At 45.3% G+C, this 23,711-nt stretch overlaps 1 protein-coding gene across 3 annotated transcripts in view; it reads right to left on the bottom strand.

Moving 5' to 3' along the window:
- The window catches only part of AMOTL1 (angiomotin like 1), an 82,027-nt gene that overhangs the window by 13,533 nt on the left and 44,783 nt on the right, over positions 1-23,711 (bottom strand). For all 3 annotated transcript variants that reach the window (XM_069883395.1, XM_069883393.1, XM_069883394.1), the window contains 4 exons: positions 13,897-14,179; positions 8,792-8,936; positions 7,860-7,949; positions 631-776 (listed from right to left, as the gene is read on the bottom strand). In XM_069883395.1, coding sequence (XP_069739496.1) covers positions 631-776; positions 7,860-7,949; positions 8,792-8,936; positions 13,897-14,179 — 664 coding nt within the window. The remainder of the gene's footprint in view (positions 1-630; positions 777-7,859; positions 7,950-8,791; positions 8,937-13,896; positions 14,180-23,711) is intronic.

The following is a 23,711-nucleotide window of genomic DNA, read 5'->3' as shown; positions in this document are numbered from 1 at the left end:
GCGTGACGCTGTGACTGCAGGAGCAGGTGCTGCCACCTAAAACATTCCTTTATTCAGTCACTTTGTAATGAAATGCCAATAGAAAACCTCTGGTTGCCTTTAAGGCAAAAAGTGTCAAGTAAATTGTGTACAGATTAAAGGTATGCTAGCTCCTACAGCTACTCCAAAGTGACTGCCCCAAATACACTAGGACAGTGAGCAGGCTTTAGTCTAACTAACAAAGGAGCAGTTAAACTTAATGTGGTTCTCTTCTTCCTGCTTAAGTGTGCCCACCACAAGCATAACAGCTCAGGGCTTGATAACTTCACGTCTGAACAGTGATCTAACTGACCTGGCTGCAGGCAGACCTTCCAGGATTTAGAGCCAAAAGAGCTATAGGTTTTATGTGAGAGCTGGAAAAAACTTACCATACCATGTTGAAGGCTCTATTCTGAAAATATCTATGGTTGTGGTCTCCTCTGCTGGTTTGTTTGGTTTAATACTCTATAACTACTTTGTCTATAAGAGGGCCAGTGCAAGGGGAGGAGGAAGACCTGCCATACCATGGCTAGTTTCAGGACCTGGAAGTAGAAAGCCCTAACCATGAGAAACCACTATCCCCTGAGCAGAAAAATGTTGCCCATGCCTCACCTCCTCTTCCAGTTTGATGACCTTGGCTTGCGCATTGTTCAGGGCCTGGTCGAGGATTTCGATGTGCCTCCGCTGGTCCTCATTGGCAGAGCGCACAGCTGCCAGCTCCATCTCCAACTTCTCCTTCTCCTTCACGTGCTCTTTGTCTGGAAGAAAGACAAGAACAAGAGCCACTCCAGGAGGACAGCCCACAGGCCCTGAGCTCAGCCTCTCAATGCCCAGCCTTAGGTGAGCACCAGCAGCAGAGATGAGTGGCATCTTTGGTTGGACTTGTGGACCTGAGAACTGCCTCATAATTGTCCATTCTACTGAACTACTAGCACACTCCACAGCAAAATCTTGGCTTGCCTTAGCTACTTCTTTCCCATACAACGTCCAGGCCCTTCTTGAGAACAGCCAAGCACTGTTAATAGCTGCCAGCTTGGATACTGGTGCTTTTCTTTAATGGGCAAGAAACCTCAGCCCTATAGACGGGGGCTGTGCTGTGCCTGGTCCATTTAATTTGCAAGGATGGAGCTCATGAAATACAGAACATATGAAAAAAACCAAACCAAAAAAACCCCAAAAACACAGATTTGTGCTGGACAGCCTGAAAATGGAAAGAGGAGAAAACAATATGGAAGAACAAGATAGGAGGCACCAGAACAGGCTTTCTCTGGACATGCAGAGAAAAGGAAGCTGTGGGAGGCATCTCAACCCTCTGAGGGCCCTGGATGACTTTCCAGTCCTGCATGATCCAAGGGCCCAGCAATCATTGCCCCCCTCCTGTTAAGTACTTTAATGCATTAGGAGGAGACTAAAACATGTAGATAATCTCTGTGCTGAAAACTCACCTCATTTTTGCATAAGATTTAAAACAATGTAAAGAAAAAAAAAGCTAAATTCAGTCAGCTTTGCTCACATCATTTTCTTTAGCAACAAACTGCAGGCCCACCACTGACTTTGCTGGCAAGCTGCCTTGGGAAATGCTTGGCTCCATCTACCACTGCCTTGACAGTTCTGAGAAGCTGTTTCAGAGAATATGAGCATTGCGGGCCAATCACTGGATCCCCAGCATCGGACCACAAACAGTTAAAGCTTGGAGCAAGATGGGATGGAGGTTTCATTCAGTGAAATCTGAGATTTCAAAATCTGGCCTTCGTTCTGAATGACAACAAAAAAAGAGCAATTGGAAAACCTCCAGGAAAAAAAAAATCCTCCAAAAATTAATTTGGCCTCAATTAAATGTTGTTCTGATTTTTCACTTTTTTAAACATAGCATTACAGAATTTATTATTTTTTCACTGAAGTGAAAAGTTGCTCAAAAACCATCAAAATGTGGAAAATCTGCCTCTAGTACCCAGCCTATCCCACTCAAGAGCAACCACTCAGGCTGGAAGCCCCACCATCCACCTCACCCCAGGGAGGGTTAAGAAACTCCATGTGGCCAAAGTCAGCCCATTTCAGACCTGAACTACACCCAGAAGGGCTTTACTCTTCCTTCTTTACAGGCAGGATGGAAATAGGTTTAATTTCCACGCTATTGGTAGGTGTCTTCAGCAAGGTGAGATATGTATGAGCTGAGCCATGAGGAACAGGGCGCAAGTGGATGAGTTGAGCCCAAGCCCACCTGACTGTCTTCCCATTTATTCTACAATGAGGAACTCATCACCTCACAAAAAGAAACTCTGGCAGCAACAGCGGCACATTGGCCTCTGCAAAGCCCACAAGCACAGTCCAGCAAGTGCTGTGCCCACCACGCCAACTGCCACCACAAGTCATCTTGGTATATATGGCCTTAATCTTCCCACATCAGCAAGAAAGTTCTATATTGGACACACAGACCTCTTCTTTTCAATACAAATACATTTACTTCAATCTGATTGACCAGAAGGAACATTGCACAAAAGTGTAAATCCAGGCAAATTATCAAGTAGCTAATTTCATTAGAGGGTGAGGAAGCTGGAAGACAAATGCTATTTCATCTCAGTGGCACTTCACACTTGCTCTGCTCTGGATTTGAAACCCATGTTTCATGTTACACATGAGGACAGTGTGTAGGAAAACAGGACTTGGGATCTTGACTTTCAACTTTAAGTCAAGGAACTCAAAGTAATCAGCTTGCTCTACCACATTACGTTTTCTGTCTCTCCCCAAAAGGAGGACAAGATTATGCTGTACACAAAATAACTGCTGAACCTACTAGAAAGCGGCAAGAAAGATTTACTTAACAGTTCTCAACACTTCTCCATGTCAGCTCCTCCCTGCAAAATGCTGGAGGCACATTTTATAACTACTTTCCTATACTGCATTAATTTTCCATAAAGAAGGACTTTGTCGAACATACCTTAAATTCTTTTCAAGTAGAAACAAGGCATTCGTAACGTCTGAAAATACCATTTCGCGGTGCTACCCTTGCATATATCTTCTGCCTGGATACCTGCTTTTTAGATGTCAGACTCCACCTAATAACTATTTCTATATTCTGGTGGGTCACTGCCACATCCCACTACCAAACAGCTCCCAAAAGGCTCCTCTGCTGCAGTTTACAGTTGTAATCTCACGGCTTTCCATCCACTGCCTCTGACTGTTGCACCGCAACACACTGAAGGCATTACACCTACACTCTGGTTGGGTATAAGAAAGTAGATAAAGCAAAGAGTCTGCTTTTGATGCTTTGGAAACAGGCTTTTTGAGTTGTCAAGCTGGGTAGGTCCACCAAGAGCAGACCAGTCTTGACCCTGCTTTAATACAGAAACATTAGACAGAAAGATACACTCAATCTGTGCCGTCTCTTCCTTACATTCAGATATGACCCCCAGATTTTCACACATCAGTCTTGAAAGAAAAACAAGTATGTTTCTAATGTACCATTTACCTATATCAGTTGAATGTGTGCCCTCAAAGCCACTACATTATACCTACACATAAACTTGTTTCACCAATTTAATGACCACCTCAATACATCCCAAGCTGCTTTTCTCCTTGCTGTTATATTGCTCACACTCCTCCTTCCTACAGAATGACCATTGCTGGCAGAAGGAAATATATCAGATGACAGTAGCGAGAGTACAATTTGCCTGCAGGAAATTTACTGAAAGCAAGACTGGCTCCCATACTATGCCCCTAGGCATTTCCAACAACTTCTGTTATGCAGGTTTACATTTCCCAATAGTGGCTCTTCAGTCACAGCTGCTAATTCCACAGACGCTCTCTGGTGACTGTGCCTTTCTTGAGTGAAACCTGCGGGACTTAATTAGCTTCTCACCAGGCTTGCAACTACTGACATGGCAAGTGTGCAGAGGAGTTTTGTCATCCGCTGTCCATAGGCATGGGTGTATGTCACAGCAGCTGTTGCTCATCACCTTTGGATCATCTGATTCACCACAACAGGGCACAAGAGTCTCCTCTTCTGCTCCCCCAGCTCAAGCTGGGACCTGGCCAACTCCAGTGGTCCAACCTTCCCCAAAGGGTGCCAAGGCAGTGAGGCAGGGGACTAAAGAGTGGGACGGCTCCCTCGTGCCTTGCCACTTTGCCCAGAGTAATCAGGAGAAGGAATCTGAAATGGGGACAGGACCTTGTTTCCAGCTCCAAAGACCTTTCAGTGGCTGGTTCGCATCCCATAAGAATAAGCAGAATAAATTAATAAATAGAGCCCATTCACTCCATGCAGCCATCCAGGAGAAGGTTTTCCATGGCTTCACTAATTCTTTGTGCATTAAACGGGGTCAGGTTCCCAGCTCCAGAAACTGATGTTTCACTCCAGAGGAGCACTGAGCACCAAAGCCACCATTCATCCAACTGTCCATCCCTCTGCCCAAGTCCCACTGCAGCCCCCACAGCTGTGGTTGACCAGGCTGGGCCATGGCAGACAAGCTCATCACAATCTTCTCCTCCTGCTTTTTTGCTTACAAATGCCACGCTCTCTGGAGTTGGGTCACACCAGCACTAAGGAAAGGCCAAGAAGCTGCAGGAGGTCATGCTTGAGTCCCTAAGTCCATATTCTCACGTAGTGATCAACAGGGATTCTGCTCTGAAATTAATGATTATGATCAATTGTAATGTAGTTAACAAATGGTTCAGTACAGGGTTAATCAAGGTGACCGGCCTAAGCAGGGATGCAGAAAGGTTTGCTGCTCCAGTGTCAGAGGAAGTCGTCGATCTCTGCTGAAACTTGTGATGACTTTCCTTACTCTACAAAATATTGTAGACAGCTTAAACTTGCTCTGGTTTACAGCATGGGCATTTCCATTTTTATGTCATAAAGTACAAGTCAGGGGATAATTTGACCTCCACATGTTGAAAACTGAAATTGGATTTTCCACTCCACTTCTCTTTGGATGTCTGGGGAAAATCGTGTAAAATGGACCCATTTTTCTATACAGATCTGTTTTTCTACACAACACTGTCTCTTCAGCGTGCTGCTCTCTGTGCAGGTGTCCTTAGCTCTGGTTGTAGGGAGGCAGCAGCTTGTCTACCTCCTTACATGCAGCTCACAGCTGTGAAATGAGAGGGCAAGGAGCTCCCTTTCACTCACCCCTGAAACTTCTGCCTCCGCCCAGATTATTTCCGGTCTTGATAGTGAATGGCTCTTAAGTCTGCTCAACCCCCCCGAAAAAAACATCTACTGTGAGCATTTTCTTTGGTTGGATTCACTCGATGGGAATATTTCTTTGCCTGGGATATTTGGGACAGAAATGTATGCACAAGCCACACGTGGCACATCCACTGCACGCTCCCACAAAGCATGAGGCTCTACCAACGCACTGCAAAACAATCTGCGCAACTCCTCTAATGGGTGCAGAGCCACATGGATGGGCACAGCCCCTGATCCGCCTCAGGCACCTGAAAAAACAGGCCCTTGGAAGAACCTCTGGTCTGACAGACTGTCCAGAAATCCCAGAAAAACACACAAAATCCTCAGACTCCACCAAAACAATTTTTTCCCGTGATACACTGTATCACGAGATTTCTCTCTGCCCTATGGTCTCAAAATCATCTTCAGTTTTCCTGCCTTTCCCTTTCCATAGCAACTCTCAGCCTTTTCCTGCCTGGCTCTTGTCTGACCTGTAAGGGCCCATAGACCTTCATCAGCTGCTGCTTCATGTCCTTCCTTAAATGAACCTTTTTCACTGAAAAAACACCACGTAATTATGACAAAACCAATAGGCTGTGAGTTCTTTCCTACCCCCCATAAAACAGCAGCACTTTTCTTAGGCACCAATGCCTAGTGCTTAATACCTTGAGGCATGCAGCCTGGCTTTGCCTACTGGTATTACGAAGAGTAAGAGTTTTTGTCACCTCCGGTCTGCAACTCAAAGCACACAACCGCTCCGCACTGTTACACTGCTGATGGAGAGTGCTGCAAGGAACTGAGAAATGATGTCTGCATGACCTGCCTCATCAGGCTTATTTATGAGGGAGTTTTTCCTATGACTGTATTAATTCTGCATTTGTAAGTATTACCAAAGACAAGTGGTAAAAACAAACCTCAGGTGTTTTATCTTTCCTTCTTGAACTCATCACGAGACTGTGTTAAAAATGACAACTTTTAGGAACCTGCTGATGTTGGAGTCTGTTCAATAACTTTGGTCGGGGATATTGTCATCTTTTCAGGCTGTTTTCCATAAACATAGGGACTACAAATCTGCTTCTGCTTTCCTAATGAAAACTAAGATTTGCATTTACTACTCTGACCTAACAAGCTACTATCCTTAGGAAAAAAACAAACACAATTTCACAACAAAACTGTAACAGCTAATGGGAGCGCACGTAGGCATGATTTTTTCTTTTCTTCTAAAAATTACTATTTTGGTCTTGGTAGACAAGCGTAAGTATTGCAGGTAAAACAAGTTGCACCCCATTTCCTTTCAATTTTCTGCCTGAGCATCCCATCAAAAGACATAAGTAGGGAACAGATCGTACTTACAAAACCACCAGGTTGGCAGAGGGGTGCAACCCCAGCCATGTTCTCTCTGCAGAAGACTCGCAAACATCAGTGTATAACTGCAGTAAGCCACAGAGGACTTCCAAGCAAAACCTTTTATGGGCTCTCAAAGGGATGTTTTAGGCTGATACCCTGATATCAAGGTCATTACTGCATGTGCCCCAGCAGCCTGAAGGACATGACTGAAGAGAACCTGCTTTACATGTGCCCGTTTTTCTATTCTTGGAAACACTATGCATCGCATTGGTAACATTTAGCTCCCTGGCTTAGCCAGGAGACACTCCAAGCATCCAGCCCATCTATGTGATAGGATCCAGATAGCTATATTTGTTCGTAAGCTGTGAATTGATAGCAGTAATACGCTGAGTGCACAGCACAAAGTTTTATTACTATATATTTCTCCAGTAGAAGCACAGAGCATATTTATGTGCTAGAAAATGACTCAAACTGAGCACATCCTGGGGATTTAACTCCCCCATGTAGCTACCAGTATATGAGAACATTGCCAGGCTGTCTCTATATCAAGACAGTAGACCTCAGTCTGCAATTTGTCTGTGCAACATACCCTGTTTGAACTCTTCCCAAGGATGGCAAGGCTTATGTATCAATGTTATTTTCTTAATAGATCATCCCTTGGATTCACAGCATTACCTACATGCCCTTGTGGCATCTGTAATACAGCAAAGCTAACACAGTCATGGAAAAGCTCATTAGATTCTCTTTTGGTTTATCCACACATGCGCCACGTTATCAGCGAAGCTGCTGTGCTGGCATCGCCACTGCTGGTGCGAGCTAGGAGAAGGCTGTTTTTGGTTGGAAGGGACATTAAAGATCATCTGGTTCCAACACCGCTGCCATGGGCAGGGACACCTCCCACCAGACCGGGCTGATCAAGGCCCCTTCCAACCTGGCCTTGGACACTTCCAGGGACGGGGCATCCACAGCTTCCCTGGGCAACCTCTGCCCGTGCCTCACCACCCTCATCATAAAGAATTACTTCCTAATGTCTAGTCTAAATCTTCCCACCTCCAATTTAAAGCCACTAATTTTTTTTACAAAAATAACTTAAGTTGTGTTACCATTAACTCCAACTGCCTGCTTCTGGTGCACAGAGAGAAAAACAGCCTAAACAATCCAGTCTGCAGCTTAAACAGGAGTATGTGACAAATTAGCTAAGTAAAACCAAGCCACAAGGACAATGACAATTAATAGAAAGTATTCATTTCTGCTCCAACACATATATATGCGTGTGTGTATGTATATGCTCGTATGCACCTTCAAAACAGATTAGCACGGTACTCACTCTGAGTGACATAAAGGCCTTCTGTTGACTTATCCTCATGCCCATCGAAGTCTCTGCTGGCTAGTTGCCTATTGGCTGTCTCCAGTCGTTCTGCAAAAAACAGGAAATGCTTTAAGTATAAATGTATGTATATAAAATTGTAGGCCAACCAAGAAAATAAGGTGCATGCCAGCAGAGCAGTATAAATAGACTCTCTGAAGGAGGACATTAAAATGGAGGCTAACACATACATAAAAGATGAGGCCTTTGACCTCTTCCATGAAGCTGTGTCATTCAGATTTACAGAAACTAGGGGAAAAGCCTCTGCTGTCTGTGGCTGACATGTCCAAGCAGTTCATCTCTCACGCTGTCCAGAATGCACAAGGCATTTGCAATCTGAATTATCCACCTTTGCAAGGGGATTGGTGCCTTCCTGCAGTGGACTGCGGCCTCTGGTGCAGCAAAATGCCCTGGGGGAAAGCAGCCCTCAGCCTGGTGACACCAGTCCTTGGGGATGCCCCAGAGAAAAGAGCAGTCTTCTGCAGCAGGGGACCGATTCCCCCAAGAAGGGTCCACATTCAGACGCCCCCATCCTCCAGAAAGACCATCCAGCTCCTTGCACTGCTGCAAAAAGCATGAGCCAGCCTGCAGAAGGCATCTCACTGCCCAAAGACATATCAAAATACTCCCATCAGGCATCTGGATAGCTCAAAGTCAGTCATAGTCAAAGGCAGCATCTGAAGCTGACTCTCATATTTTGCCAAAGGGTTTCTTTGCAACTGAGGGGTTAAAACAGTTTTGTCTTATGGCAACAAGCAGGGCCTGATTTCTCAAGAAGTTTACGTAAAACATATGCGGACCCACTCCTTTAAAGCCCACTACTCTGGAGCTTGTGAGAAGTCGAACACCGTGTCAGCTGGGGGAAAAAAAACACAGAAGTAAGTGTAACGTACCACGGAGATCCCTGTTGAAGTCATGAAGTCTCCTAATTTCTCCTTCGAGTTTGTTTCTCATTGCTTTGTCCAGAGACTCCCTCTTAGTGGTGGTCTTGACCAGGCCCTCATAAGCTTCTGAAATCCTCTGAATCTCTATTTCAAACTGAAAGGAGAGAGAACTCCCATTAAAGGAATGCACCCCATCCCAGTGTTTGCCATGCACATTTTGATGAAAGTGCAGAGGTCAGGGCAATGTCCCTGCCAAGTACCACACCAGCTCTACAATGATCAGGCTCCCTGGTCGAGGATGGTGCAAAGCCTCAGAGATGCTGGAGGCTCCTGCAGTGGGAAGTGATTACAGGAGCCGCACAAATGCTCTTCAGGGCAGCTAGTCATGCCACAAAACCCTGCAACATGCTGCTGTCAGCTCCCAAATGAGCTTGGGATGGGCTGAGCTTGACACAGCTGCTTGGGTGCCTTCGCTCTGTGACTGAGGTGGCTGCTTTAACACCACCCTAGAAGAGAAGCAAAGGAAACTACCTAATTTTGTGGACTGTATTCTTTCCTATAAAGGGTTTTAGGAGGCTAGATTTATTATTCTGCTAGATCCTTGATCCAAAGCTTAGCTGTAAGCTCTATGCACCACCAGATGTGCTTTAAGCTTGGCTTAAGTCAGCCTTAAACTATTGTGGTCCACTCCTTTCCATGCTTGACCAAAACCTGCTCTATACAAAAAAGAGACTATAAGAGATCAAACCAATTGTTTCAGGTTTTCAATCTTCTTAACTTAATCTCCTTGAAATCTGTCAAACTGCAGGCAAAGTGTGCAGAGGAAGCCATTAGGGGTGAACTTGCACCTTAAGACTCAAACCCAAAAAACTGACAGTTTAGTCCCAGGCAGAGTTTAGCTGTTCTGGCCAATCCCATCCAGCTCTTTTAATAAGCTAATGTCTTATTAAATGCTTTGCTGAAATCATTGCTGCCAGAATGATCAACACTGATGTGGGAATCCACTCCTGCATGCCTAGTCCTTGTGTTTGTGGAGAAAAGCTTGGTAATGTGCACAGGCTGGTAAACCAAGAGTTATATATAGCCTCCCACATACCTTTCTAAATCTGGCAGTTTTTAGCCTCTTGAATCACAGAGGGGATGGATTTGCGATTTGTGAAACTACGGAGCAAGCCTGTCTCCACTTGTTGTGGTGGCAGGTCCTGCTCCAGACCTCATTAAGCTTTAGGTGTAATTTGCCACCTGCAGCACCTGCAGAATGAAAACTCCAGCGATGCTGGAGCTCTCACCTTTCTGTCTGCACAGGAACCTACAGCTGGGCTTCAGCAGCCTAATGCATGACATTAAAAGGTACTATATATAGATAACTTCTCAGATCTAAGAAAAGGACAACCTGCTGAACCTGCTGTGGCCCCACACTATGACACTCTTTGGGTGAACTACAAACTTAGTCAGATTATTCTGACTTTTTTTCTTTTTTTTTTTTTTTAAAGCAGGAGCTCCAGGAAGCCCCATTACTTTTTCCCTAACCACATCTAGAAGAGCAGGTTTTTCTCCCCCACCTTGATGACAGATGACCAGACACAAAGTGTGTTCCCACCACGAAACCAGCACACTCCAAGGAACACTGCATAAATCCAAACCTGTTTAAAGTCCAGACTGAACCTTACTGTGGTTCAAAAAAAGTCAATGAGGTTTTTTTTTTTCCCCTCATATGAATGGCAAGACAAGGCTGTACAAAGCTCCATCAAGAAGTCTGAACTTTTTTCCTGTCCTGTGTGCATTTCTGGGCCCCACAATTTAAGGAGGATGTCATTGTACTTGAATGGGTCCAAAGGAGGGCAACAAAGTTGGTTAAAGGTCTGGAAGGAATGTCCCATGAGAAGCAGCTAAGGACTCTGGGTTTGTCTAGCTTGGACAAAAGGAAGCTGAAGGGTGACCTCATTACTCTTCACAGCCTCCTGAGTAGGGAAAGTGCAGAGGGCAGTGCTCATCTCTTCTCCCTGGAATCCAGTGACAGGACATGTGGGAATGGTTCAAAGCTGCACCAGGGTAGGTTTAGATTGGACATAAGGGAGGTCAAACACTGCACCAGGCTTCCTAAAGAGGGGGTTGATGGCCCAAGCCATCAGTGTTTCAGAAGCATTTAGACAATGCCTTTAATAACATGCTTACCTTTTGGTCTGTCCTGAATTGGTCAGATAGTTGGACTAGATGATCATTTTGGGTCCCTTCCAACTGAAATGGTCTATGCTATTCTATGACTATGACCTACAATCAAAAATCTACTGCATGTGAATTTTCCTAAATCAAAATGACATGTCGATGAGTTACTCCAATAATAAAGTAGTTTCACCTACTCGATTCTGCTGAAGTTTTTTCTTGAGATTAGTGTGACCTCCCCTAGCAAAAGTCTTCCCTTCCTATAAGTAGCTAGAGGCTATATTCAAGCTACCTTGCACTGCTCTCCTTGACCATTTAAGCAGACTGAACTTTTCTCTCCTTGAAAGGAACGTCTGGCTTAGTAAAAATAAATTTTAAAGAACTTTCCTAAATCCTTAACTACATGATCCCGAGCAAACGTTGTGCTCAGTTGGCCGCCCCAACACCTGCTGGTCCCTGCTCCTCCCCTCTCCCAGGTAAGCCACTATCTGCAGGAGAAGACATCTGCTCCAGAGAGCTCCTACCACAACAAAGCAGATTTGCCAACACAGCAGGGCATTTCCACAGCCTAACAATCGTGCCCAATGCTGCTGGCTACCACAAGGGCTCTGCTCTGCCTATTATCTGCCATAATTTCCCAAAACACATCAACACACAAGCCTCCTGCAGCCCCAGAGGCAAAGACTTGCTGCAGGAAAAGAAAGAACCACCATCAGCACTGAATAAAATTAAAGGAGAGCAGAAGCAGAGTCATAAATTGTGTTGGCAGTCCTCAGCAGCTCTGGGATTTCCTTCCCCTTCTTTTATGGAGGGGATAAAACAGTTCAGCCTCTTCTCTGCCTGGTAGGTCCTAAGAGCCTGCCCACTCAAACAACCCACATACACAGCATGAGGAAAAGCCAGCCCAGCCTGGCAATTAAACTTCAGCAAGGTAACACCACCCAACAAAAAAAAGGAAAGAAAAAATAATCCCTCTTTCCCTCAACTTTTTTCCTAAAGTAAGAAAGCCAGACAACTCATCAAACAGCACAGAGATTAATCACCACCTTGTACCTCTCTGCAAAACGTCTGTTCAGACGCAACTGAGAATTTGACAACCCTCAGGGCTGATCTGCTCATACAAACGCCCATGGAACCCTCCACATCAAGCTGATTTCTTCTCCTATTCTGTAATGAATGAAAGTGACAAGAGGGTGGCCCTACCTAGAATAAAGTTGCTATGCACAAACAAGAAGCACTCCTTCTGACCCTTCTACTTCCAAGAAGAGGGAAGAGTTTTCACACCCAAAGTATGTAATTTAACTCACTGTCACATTTTCAGAGGTGATGTTCAGCTGAAACCGTGGGAACTGAGAAGGACCTGCCCAGTCCTTGTGTTCAAACACAGAAAACACAGCATGGGAGGGATACTGGCTTTGGTTCAGGACATTTTCCCAAAGAAAGAATGCACTTGAGCATGTGTTTCACTTTAATGCCTCACTTACATTGCCCCAAAGTCAATGGTACTCAAGTCTATGCTCTGTTGACTGAAGTGAGGCTTCAGCTCGTGCTTGAATACCTTTCTGTTGGTGTCTGATGCAATCAGCTTGTGGGGCATCCAAGACAAAGAGAGGGCCATTTCCAAGTGTAAAAGGAAATCAGAATATTTTTATGGCATTGCACTCAAATACCTTTTACTGAACAACACAGCTTTTGTAAAATTAATAGCTGCGATATTTCTTCTTGCCCATGAAGGCCACAGAGAAGTCAGTGTTAAAAACTTCGCAGATGTCTTCATAAATAACTAACATTGCTACGAAAGTTTCTCAACTAAGTTTAGGAAATTCTGTGAATAAACTCCACTCAATATGATTGCACAGGAGGAGGCTGAAAAGACAACAGCAGCTACAAAAAACAGGTCCTTTTTCTAACCTGTTTGAACAGATTGTCACAGATTTTTCCCAAAGCTGAGGCTGGGAAATGGTCTCTCAGAGCTGCCTCTTCTCCTGCAAAGGGTGTCTCCAAGACCACCCTGATCCCACACTGCACAGAAAAAAACTGAGCTCCTATTTAGATTTCCAAATCCAGAGAGAAAAGACCTGTAGCCTAAGCCCATTTGTGTATAAGTGGTGGGAAGACATAAATGAAATGGCAGTGTAGGATCCTAAATAACTCATTTGGTCTGGGCCCTTGGGACCCAAAGCCAGCAGATCTGGGGAGCATCTCTGCCTTGCCTTCGTGAGCTCTCACTTTTAAGCAACTTCTACTTTGTTTGATTTGATTCTTCACCTTGTCATACCAGGCAGTGAACAAGATATCACCCTTCTCCTTTGAAAAAAAAAGCTTGTGTACAGAAAAGAGAGTGCAGGATCTCTTTGCAAAAGGGGTTTTGAGCAAAATCTTCACCAAGCATTTTTTTCAGGTAAGGGGTAGTGCTTTTTGAGCCAGTATGTTCTAAGGCTAGTCTCTTACATCAGTTTTTAGAAACTCACAGAGTAGTCACTGAAAGCCACTCACTCACACAACCAAGTTAATGCATTTCCAAATAACAGGCAACCTCGTTGATGGCTGTTTCACTTCCAAAGAGCGTGGAATGCCACACAAGTGTATTGTAGTGGACAAAACTGCTCAGGACAGGCGTGGTCATGCTCTTCAAATGCTCCTCACCTACAGTCTTATCACCTGTGCAGATGGTGCAGGACCCAGCTTCACCAGCAGACTCTGCTCATGGGATACTTTAGGGAAAGCTCTGATGAGGCTGGCACAGAAGGATGGAAGGGAAAAGTCCCCAGCTGAGAGACATGTGATGGGCTGCCTCATTTTACCCTACAGGTAGGGGAGCCCACAAGCCTTATACACTTCTAGTAGACCACTACGAAGAGATGCGTCCTCATTGCAGTGGCACAGCTATGAACAACTGCTTGGAGGACCCACACACCCTGCACAGGCTCTATCCCCACCTCTCCACGTACCTTCTGCAGCTTGTCTGCCTTCTCGTAGTACCCCTCCAGCTCCTGCCGCAGCACGTGGTTCTCCTCAGAGAGCATCTCCACCATCTGCTGTGCCCGCTCCACGATGGCGAAGGCGTCCGGCGTCAGCTGCTGACCCAGCGGTGTTGGCGTCGGTGGCTGGGCAGCGGCGGGGGGTGGCAGCGGGGGCAAAGCTCCTGGGAGCAGAGCGCCAGTAGTGGCCTGCGAGGACATGGGACTGTGCTGCTGGGCTGGTGGTGGCGCGAAGGGCGGCTGGCATTGTCGGCTGTGAGGAAGCACACAGGAGGAGGTGTTAGAGCCACACACCCTTGAAATGTGTGCAGGAGCTTTCATCTAACGACTGCACGTTTTATTAATAGGGTTATAACTGTATGGCCATGATTCCAGTCCTTAGTCACTCCTAAATACCAGCAATCACAGCAAGGACTGAGTAAATTGTCTCCTTGCCTGCTCTTGACAGATATGTATACGTCTGGCACGAATGGATAAAGGAAGCATTGACTTGAAAATGGCATTTTTGCTTAGGTGCACTGCTAATATTTTATCTGACAGCCAGCCTCTCCCTGCCCCCCCTTGCAAAAAAACCCACTGCTGAGAAGCTTAAGCCAGTGAGCTCAAAGGAAACACAAGGGATGCATTACTCACCCTTCAAACACTGCTCCCTGCCTGGAGCAAGACTGGCCGATCGGCTGAATTGGGAGGTGAAAGGAAGTGATGTGAGCGAAGCAGCATCCCCAAGCGACCTTAGCAAGCAGCAAAGGGAAGGGCTGCTGCAGAGCCGCTGGAGGCATAGCCCCAGTCAATCACGGCAAGCTATGAAAGCCACCTTCCAGTGCGAGACCTCATTGTGTCACTCCCTAACTAATGGCACCCATCACACACCAGGATAAGAAGTGAGCTGGCGGCGGACCTGCTTGTGGACTAGGCTTTCCGATGGTGGGTGTCTCTTTAATCCACCTGAGTCATAATTCGTAACGGCTGGAGGATAACCCAAGAAGACATCTTAGCAGCAAGGGAAACTGTGTCTGGGGGCCAGGCAAGACTGGAGTCCCTCACTTCAGTCCTGCATTTCAGCCTGCTTTTCCTTGAGAAGGCAGACTGCCCCTGTTTCAAAAAGGGGAAACTCAGGCAGGGAGCAGCTCAAAGCTTGCCTGCACCAGACCCGTCTCCATCCCTCCACCAACTGCACAGGCAGCCTTGGAGCCTCAGCCAGGGTGAGTGGCCCCACGCAGAGCCTCGCTGTGCACAGGCTGAGTCAATCCTCAGCCCATATGCTAAAGCTGTGAAGTTTCTACACTGTGCTCATCCAAGAAACTCAACCCAGACCATGTGGGACATCTGTGTCAGAGCTCAGTTTGGCTGCCAAATAAGCTGGCTGCTGGACCCCACCTGAAGTCTGCAATCAAGTACCTTCCAAAAGTTGTATTTTAGGTTAACCACAAGCTATTAGGTTTGCTGTAGCTACCCCTACCTTTATTCCTGTACCTTACATGAGGCAGGAAACCTAACAAACAGATCATAGAATCATAGAATAACCAGGTTGGAAGAGACCCACCAGATCATTACCTCATTTGGTCCCAAAGATATATGAATGCTATTTTTCAGACAGATGATTTTCTGCTATATAAGTACACAATAAATAGGATTACTGTTGTCTTCAGCACCTACATGACTTCTCAAAGCAGGGTTTTCAAAAGCTCTCAGCACAGCTTAATTCTACTGATAATAACCTGTCACTGCCTTCAACTGCAGTAGAACAAGATGAAAAGCAAAGGCAATTTTAAAGCCCTGCCCTAAAAGAGAACAGTGATGCTCCAACAAGCTTGCACCCACCAAGCCACACGACGATAAGGAAAGCAAACAATTCAGTCACATCTTCTGCCCAAATTAGAGAGAAAGTGAACAAGGCTCTGCAGCCCCCAAGATGCAGCGCGCCCAGCCCCATGTTGCCATCCTGGCTCTTGTGCTTTGCCAGAATCCACCATGCACAAAAACGTATAGAAATGGAGTGAAGACCAGCAACGAGCCCATTCCCAAAAGCAAGTGCATGCTAACATGCCTGGCAGCATAGACCCTTGCCCAGGCCCAGCATCCTTGGGAGGAAGATCCGAACCAAGCTTTGTGCAGCCAGCATTGGGAAAGCCTGTCCTGGACTCACCCTGGCCTCAAGACAGCTTTTACCTGCACAGCACAGATATATCCTAAGGCTGTGTCTCCCCACGTAAATTAAATGTCCATGGAGACAGCACAGGAGGGGGGTCGTTCCCCATGAGCAGCTCCTGAGGCCAGGAGGGTTTGCTTTCAACCCCACATATGTTACTTCCTTCTCCGGCAGAGGTGCAGGCTGATGACAAAGGAGCTAAACATCTACACAAAGTGGATAACACTTTCCAAAAGACAGTAAGGCAGGGAGGTATTATTTGACAGTTCATATATGGCCAACGAAACATACAGTAATTCATAGAGTCATGGAATAGTTTGGGTTGGAAGGGACCTTTAAAGATCACCTACTCCAACCCTCCTGCCATTGTGAGGAACATCTTTCACTGGATGAGGTTGCTCAAGGCCCCATCCAACCTGGCCCTGAACACCTCCAGGGATGGGACATCCACATCTTCTCTGAGCAACCTATGCCAGGGTCTCACCAACCTCACAGTAAAGAATTTCTTCCATATATCCAACCTAAACCTACTCTCTTTTGGTTTAAAACCACTGCCCCTTGTTGTATCACCACAGACTCTGGTAAAAAGTCTTTCTTTCTTTTAAGTTCCCTTTAAGTACTGAAAGGCAGCAATAAGGTCCCCCCAGAGCCTTTTCTTCTCCAGACTGAACAATCCCAACCCTCTTAGCCTTCAGAGGTGTTCCATTCCTCTGATTATTTCTGTGGCCTTCCTCTGGACCCACTCCAACATGTCCATGTCTTTCCTGTGCTGAGGGTTCCAGACCTGGATGCAGTACCACACAGGGTTCTCACCAGAGTGGAGCAGAAGGACAGAATCACCTCCCTCGACCTGCTGTCCATGCTGCTTTCAATGCAGCCCAGGATATGGTTAGCTTTCTGGTCTGAAAGTGCACACTGCCAGCTCATATCCAATCTTGTACCCACCAGTACCCTCAAGCCCTTTTCAACAGGGCTGCTTTCAATCCCTTCATCCTCCAGGTTGTATTGATCTTGGGGATTGCCCTGACCCACATGTAGGACCTTGCACTTGGCCTTGTTGAACTTCATGAGGTTCACATGGGCCCACTCCTCAAGCTTGTCAAGGTCCCTCTGGATGAGATCCCTTCACTCAAGAAAAGCAAATCCATCATGCAGCTTAGTGTCATCAGCGAACTTGCTGAGGATGTACTTGATCCCACTGTCTATGTCATTGATGAAAATATTAAATAGTACTGGTCCCAGTATGGACCCTTGAGGGACACCACTCATCATCACTGGCTTCCATGGGGATATTGAGCCATTGACTGTAACTCTTTGGACGTGGTCATCCAGCCACCTCCTCGTCCGTCTAACAACCCATCCATCAAACCCATACCTCCCCAATTCAGAGGTGAGACACTTGCAGGGGTCTGTACCAAAGGCCTTACAGAAGTCTTGGTAGATTACATCTGTAGCTCCTCCCTCATCCACCGACGCAATCACTCCATCGTAAAAGCCTCTTAGATTAGTCAGGCACTATTTAGCCTTGCTGAAGCCATTTTGGCTGTCTTTAATCACCTCTGTCTTCCAAATGTTTCAACGTAGCTTCCAGGAGGACCTGTTCCATGATCTTACTGTTTCTTAAAAAACATTGCAAAGTTCTGTCATTGCTCTGCTTACACCGGCCCTGCTCACTCACCCCGTGCTGCAGCACATCCCACAGTGGCAATAGAACGGCACAGAGAAGTGGGAGAAAGGAAACCAGAGGAGTTACACAAAACCATCCTTCACTGAATGCCACACTGGCTGCAGTCAAAATCCAACCCGTCAGAGGAGAGGATGCTACTGCAGCTCTTTCCTCTGTACTGACTGCAGTGATCTGTTGCAGCGCTCAACACCATCCTAGAAGGCTGGGCGCATTCCAACAGGGAACATATAATTTTGATTCAGGATATTAAGCTGCCTTGCTCTTTTGCATTTGCCATCAGAAAGGAAAGAAGCATGCACCCACAAGATGATTTTCTGGCTGACATATCTGCACTGTCTCCTTCAGATGGTGCTCATCAAAGCCCAAGGCTCCAAAAGGAAGCATGTCACAATCTCCCCGGAAATCCTCCTCAGAGTGGATGGTCCACGGTGGCCCCAGAGCTTCCAGACACTGGCACCGGGTTGAATTGCTGCTCCCTGCTCACCTGCCTTTGGAGTTTACTGCCCCTTTAGCCTCAATACTTTGTCTGCTGCTGGGACGTTGCAGCACGATGCCCTCAGGGCCCACACTGAACTGGGGGGGTCGTTCCTGAAACCAAAACCACATCTCCTTGCAGCGCCTGGCAACCCAAGGTGTGTGAGCCAGTGCGCCATGCGCCAAGCTGCTCTGCAAATTGCAAGGACAGCTCGCCATAGGCACAGCTCTCACATCGTCCCACAGCACCCGAAGGAAATTCTGGTGCCCCAGGATGTAAAATCAAGGGACCCTCCACCTGTTATGGGATTGGATTAATTTTTTCCATAAAAATCTGAACAGTAAAGAACATCACGAGTGAGGACCGTCCCTCACAATACAAAAGATGCTCCCCTAGTGCGTGCAGATGCTGTCAGTCTGCACTTCCATATTTTACCACAACAATTAATTCAACTAAGTGTGAGATTGTTTCTATCTACCAAAATAAAGTCCACAACTGATTTTATGCAACCAAAAGCCCAGATGTCTGGTCACAGTTATACCATTACAAAGTCACAGATTTGCTACAGGCACAGATTATACAGATTTTCTCACTTCTTCGTGGAAATAGCTTATAGCAATATAAGTAATTTGATGTCTGAATCTAAACCAGTGGAAATACAGCAGTTTTTCATAATGAAGTAGCACAATTTTTGGTTGTAGATACACCCTTAAAATGCTTGCAGGAACTCTTGACACTGTACTTTAGGGAAACCTCAGCTTCTCATAAATGTAACCATTTATCATGCACTTCAGTCTTTTTAGCTTTGTGCTACAGAGAGCTGTGAGATCTCCAGGATCTCCGTGTTCTTGAACTGCAAACCTCTTGTTAATTTACCAAAGTCTTATACCCTGCAGCAGCTGCCAGGCACCAGAGTCTCAATAGAGGGATTCTCCAAATTGTTTTCCAGCTTGGAAACTGAATGGGCACAATCGACGTTACACCTCTTGAAGCCCAGCTGTTCAATATAATGAACATATTTCTGACTTTCCTGTTGCTCATTTAATCTGTCCCAATTTAATTCTGACTATGCCAACTGCAAAATCTCTGAGTGTATATGCTATAAAATCAACACAGCGATTCACATTAACAAATCATCATTTGTAGAAATAGGAAAGTCATAACATCAGCTTAGTTCACATCCAACATTTTATGTAAAGCTCCAAAGAAACGAAGCAATCAGGATTATCCTGAGCTCCTTTGGGCTTAGTAAAGAACGACATTCTCAAAATGCTTCTACTGTATTTTAAATGTTGATCTTAGTCTGCATTAGAGTAAGTTAAAATCTTGCAGTCAAACACCTCTTCATCTAAACCAGTCCTTTTTAAAAGCATGAAACAGTAGGACATGACGAGGTTTGGACATCTCTGCAACAGTTCAGTTACATTTCTATTGAAAACATACTTTTTTGTGGACATTATTGTAGAAGTAAGGCTCCTATGTACTTCTGCAATGCAACATAAAGAGGAAAGAAAGAAAAAAACCCCAAAACTAAGGAAAACAGCTTTTAGAATAGGGAGTACTAGGCAGACAGTGAGCCTTTCAAGGGCTACCATGCCAGGGTCACCAGGCTGCACTCTCTATTTTAAATGACATAGCTTGTGATATATATACTAGCTTGCTACATATTGTTTGCAATAAAGCATCTTTGGAAAAATACTTGATAGGCCTCACTTTCATGAGAAATCCTTCAAAATTCAGCATGGTCACCCAAGACCCCAGATTAAAGCATTCTTAATACACTTCTTATACTGGAACCCCTGGGAGCAAGAATGACCAACACAGAGGAACTGGTGGGGAATTTGTAGCTGTATGTGGGAATAAGAAACCCTAAAAGGACAATCAATGAGTAAGTCCACCAGGAAACTGTAAATACAGAAGAGCAATTGCTTGCTAAGGCAGGGCAGTATTAGGAAGCAATAAAACAAAATGCCTATATATGTTCTAGGCAGGAAAGTCCATCTCTGCCCTGCTACAGGTACAAAATGCAGTTCTGCTCTGTGTAGGGAGGGAGAGCAGCCAGCGCAGGAAGGACTTCGTTTCCAACATACCATGGCATTTACATTCATAATTAAAATACCCTCCTCTAACCTATTTAGCTCATCTTTCTCTGAATGGTCTGCCTTCCTTTTCCTCTAGGGCAGATTGACCTACTTCATCTCTTGAAGACTCTCCCAAGGGATTTCATCTCACAACTTCTCACATCTACTGTCAAAGTTCTAGCTGAGTCAGCAAAAGGAAAGAGGAGTTTCTGGAAAGAGGCATTTCTAGGGTACAGATCTTTGAAGCTGCCTTAGGCCTCTGCCTTACAATGAGAGTAAAAAGTGCATGAAAAGTACTTATTCCTGCCCATTGACCAGGAGCCTTGAGTCTGCACACAAACCTCAGACCCAGATGTCTACCTGACTTCAGCTATGATTTCTGCACTCGTGAAGCAGACTTCAAATGCTATGCTTTGTAGCTCTGAATAACAGAGAAATCAGTGTTGTCAGCATTTGGGAAAAAGACAGGACCCTGGGAAAGTCAGTAAACCCAGACTGACGGACATGGTGCAAGGAAACACAGTTACAGACCCATCATTAAATGCTGATAGAGCCAGAAATGGGAGAAGACTTTCCACTAACAAGACTAGCCCTCCTGGTATTCTCTGGTTTGTGGCATCAGTAAGAGTTGCAACAGCTTGTAAACACAAATCCTTATTTCAAAACCATTCTGCACACTTGGACTCGCATCTCCCAGGCTCACTATTTTGTTAGTGATGTTTGTTAGTGCTGGGAAGACTTGGCCTGGCTTCCTCAGGAGGTGATTACATTAAGATTTGCAGGGTAAAGTTATCCTCTGAAACGATGCATGTCATATTGAACATATTGTCTGTACTTAAAAGAGGGACAGGGTATTGTATTTCTTCACAGGGATTGACACTCAGAATAGATACTCTGTCTAAAACCCAACTGATTTTCAGTAAACGAACAGGAGCATTCATCAACCTCTGTGTTCCTACAGGAACCAACCACAGTAATAATGCAGACAGTAAAGAGAAAGGTCATGGGCATCAATCTCTCTTTCATTTATTTTAATGGAAGGCAGATTAGACCAGAGAGAGATGATACAAAGGTTTTCTGCAGGGCTGCCAGCATCCATGCCAGCTGGAAGTGCAGCCTCTGACCCACATTTCCTCTTGGGTTATCCTTGCAGAGAAACACCAGCAGAAGTCACCTTGGGTGTGACATCCTTCAACTCTGCCACACTGCCTGCCTGACTTAGGAAAAAGAGCTCCTTGTAGTCCCCTCAGCAGAAACAGACACATGGTTGAATGAGTAAGTATTAACAGGTTGTCTGAAAACAGCAGTAAGGGTGGGAGTGGGCATGGGCCAATGCACAAATAACTAGAGAAGTCGCAGACTATTCTGGCAGTTAAATACAGGTTTCTACATCCAGGCAGGGAGGGATTTTATGAGGCACATAAAAAACTGAGATCTCTTTAAAACGGCCTAGATTTATTCTTTAGTTGCATGCCAACTTTTAAAATACATCGACTAAATCAGAATTAAAAGCTGCCTGCATGATCGATTTCTGTATGTAGCCATGAATGAAGCTCCCTCAAGAAGTAGGGGTGCTTCCAGTTCAAGGTTTCTTGCATTAATACACACTTTTTATTAACAGTGCAGAGAAAGAAATCCTTCTGGATAAAAGACACCAGGTTCGACCGCCAGGAGCAATGAAAAGGATTCATTGCAATGAGTGATCTGGATCACTGCTTAAGCAGGGCACAGAGATTCAACACAGACTTGAGTAGGTCCAAGTTCATCCACCCAGGAATAAATAGAGCAAGCTACAGTAAAAGGGTGGGAAATCCTATCCTGGGCTGTGACTACCCTCACATGCCTGACTGGATAACAAGCTGGACAGCAAGCTCCCAGGGTGCCAATGTCTGAAGCGGCAAGTGTTAATGAGCTACGTAAACGAAGAACATTGAGTTGCACTGCAGACATTATATCTGATAATTATGTCTGATTAGCCTCTGGTCCAGCTCATAGTGCAATAATGTCTAGGTTGGCTATCCACAGTGAAAAAAGGGATTTTGACAACAGTGAAATAATTACAGGGCTCCATGCTCCATCTGTTAAGTGCATAAAAGGACTGATACCACAGGGCTTCTCACTGTATCTGACAAAGATATTGCAAAATATCAACTGGTACCTAGAAAATACAGGCTAAAACCAAGATGCAGATCAGTGCCAGAGATGACAATTAGCTAGTGGAACAAGTCTGTAAAGGCTGTGATGGATTACACAGACAGAAAGTGTTATAATCACCAGGTTGGAATGTTTCGCAAACTGGAATTAATTTGCAGCGTTGTGCAAAACCCTAAATTAGATTATTTCCAAGACCTTTTACCTGACAAGCTGCAACCCTCAGAATATAGACCTAAGGAAAGTTAGCAAAGACACTATTCAGGAATAACTGCATATCTAGGAAAGGTTTTCTAAATATTATTACACTTGCCAACTTACAGCATTCAGAAGCCATGAATCAGGGCCCTGAGCATCATGCAACTTGCTCAAAATAATGATATTTTACAACAGGAATAAATATTGTTTCCTTTTTATTCGCCTTTCGGTTTTTTTGGCCTTCAGGGTTCAAGCTCTGCTCTGTCATTGTGATGTCCATAAAGCAGAGGTTGCTAAATCTAATTTATATAAATGCTGAGATTATCATATGACTCCAGGAGGTCTTCAGGCCAATACCAAATATCTTAAGATTTACAGTAAAGTTGTGAGATCTCACCACAATGTTTTACAAAGGCAATGTTCCCTTTGAAGCCAGCCAAGAAAAAAAAAAAGCCAAATTAAAACAGCAAGCCAAGCAGCAGCTGCAATTATTCCATCTCCTTCAACAGCTCCCTGTCAGCATTTGTGGGTTTCCAGCCACATTTTCCTCATCACAGAAGGACTGGAGAACGAGTGGGGGATCAATGACCCCACAGATCTTTTCCATCTCTGGTATCTGTGGGTGCTTTCTCTGGATCGATGCCACACTATGCTTCTTTCCTCTTTTCTGGAAGGTAGAAGCTTTTTGCACAGTTTCTGTCCAGAGGCTAACAGGATGGATGGGCTCATGAACAGATACGGCCAGGGCAGAGGGCAGGAGATAATGGGATATATGAGATACCCATTTGACCAAGACCAAAGTTCTGTTTCCATTAGCTTCTTTCCCAGGCCCTCCTGATGAGATGAAATCTGGAATTTCTCACCTTGCTTGCTCTCTCTAACAGTAAAAACAGCCTCTCCAAACCCTACTCTTCCATAAAACTGGGTAGTTCCCTGCCTTGACCTCTCTTATCAAGGTACTCCATCCCAACCAGCTAGCTGCCTGGGAGCCTCCTCAGAGCCCAGGTAAGGGGGAAGCAGTGAGCAAGGGCAGAGGCACAGGGA

This window comes from Phaenicophaeus curvirostris, chromosome 1 (genome assembly GCF_032191515.1).
Source record: "Phaenicophaeus curvirostris isolate KB17595 chromosome 1, BPBGC_Pcur_1.0, whole genome shotgun sequence".
Taxonomy (NCBI): domain Eukaryota; kingdom Metazoa; phylum Chordata; class Aves; order Cuculiformes; family Cuculidae; genus Phaenicophaeus; species Phaenicophaeus curvirostris.
This window is presented reverse-complemented; position numbering and strand designations above follow the sequence as displayed.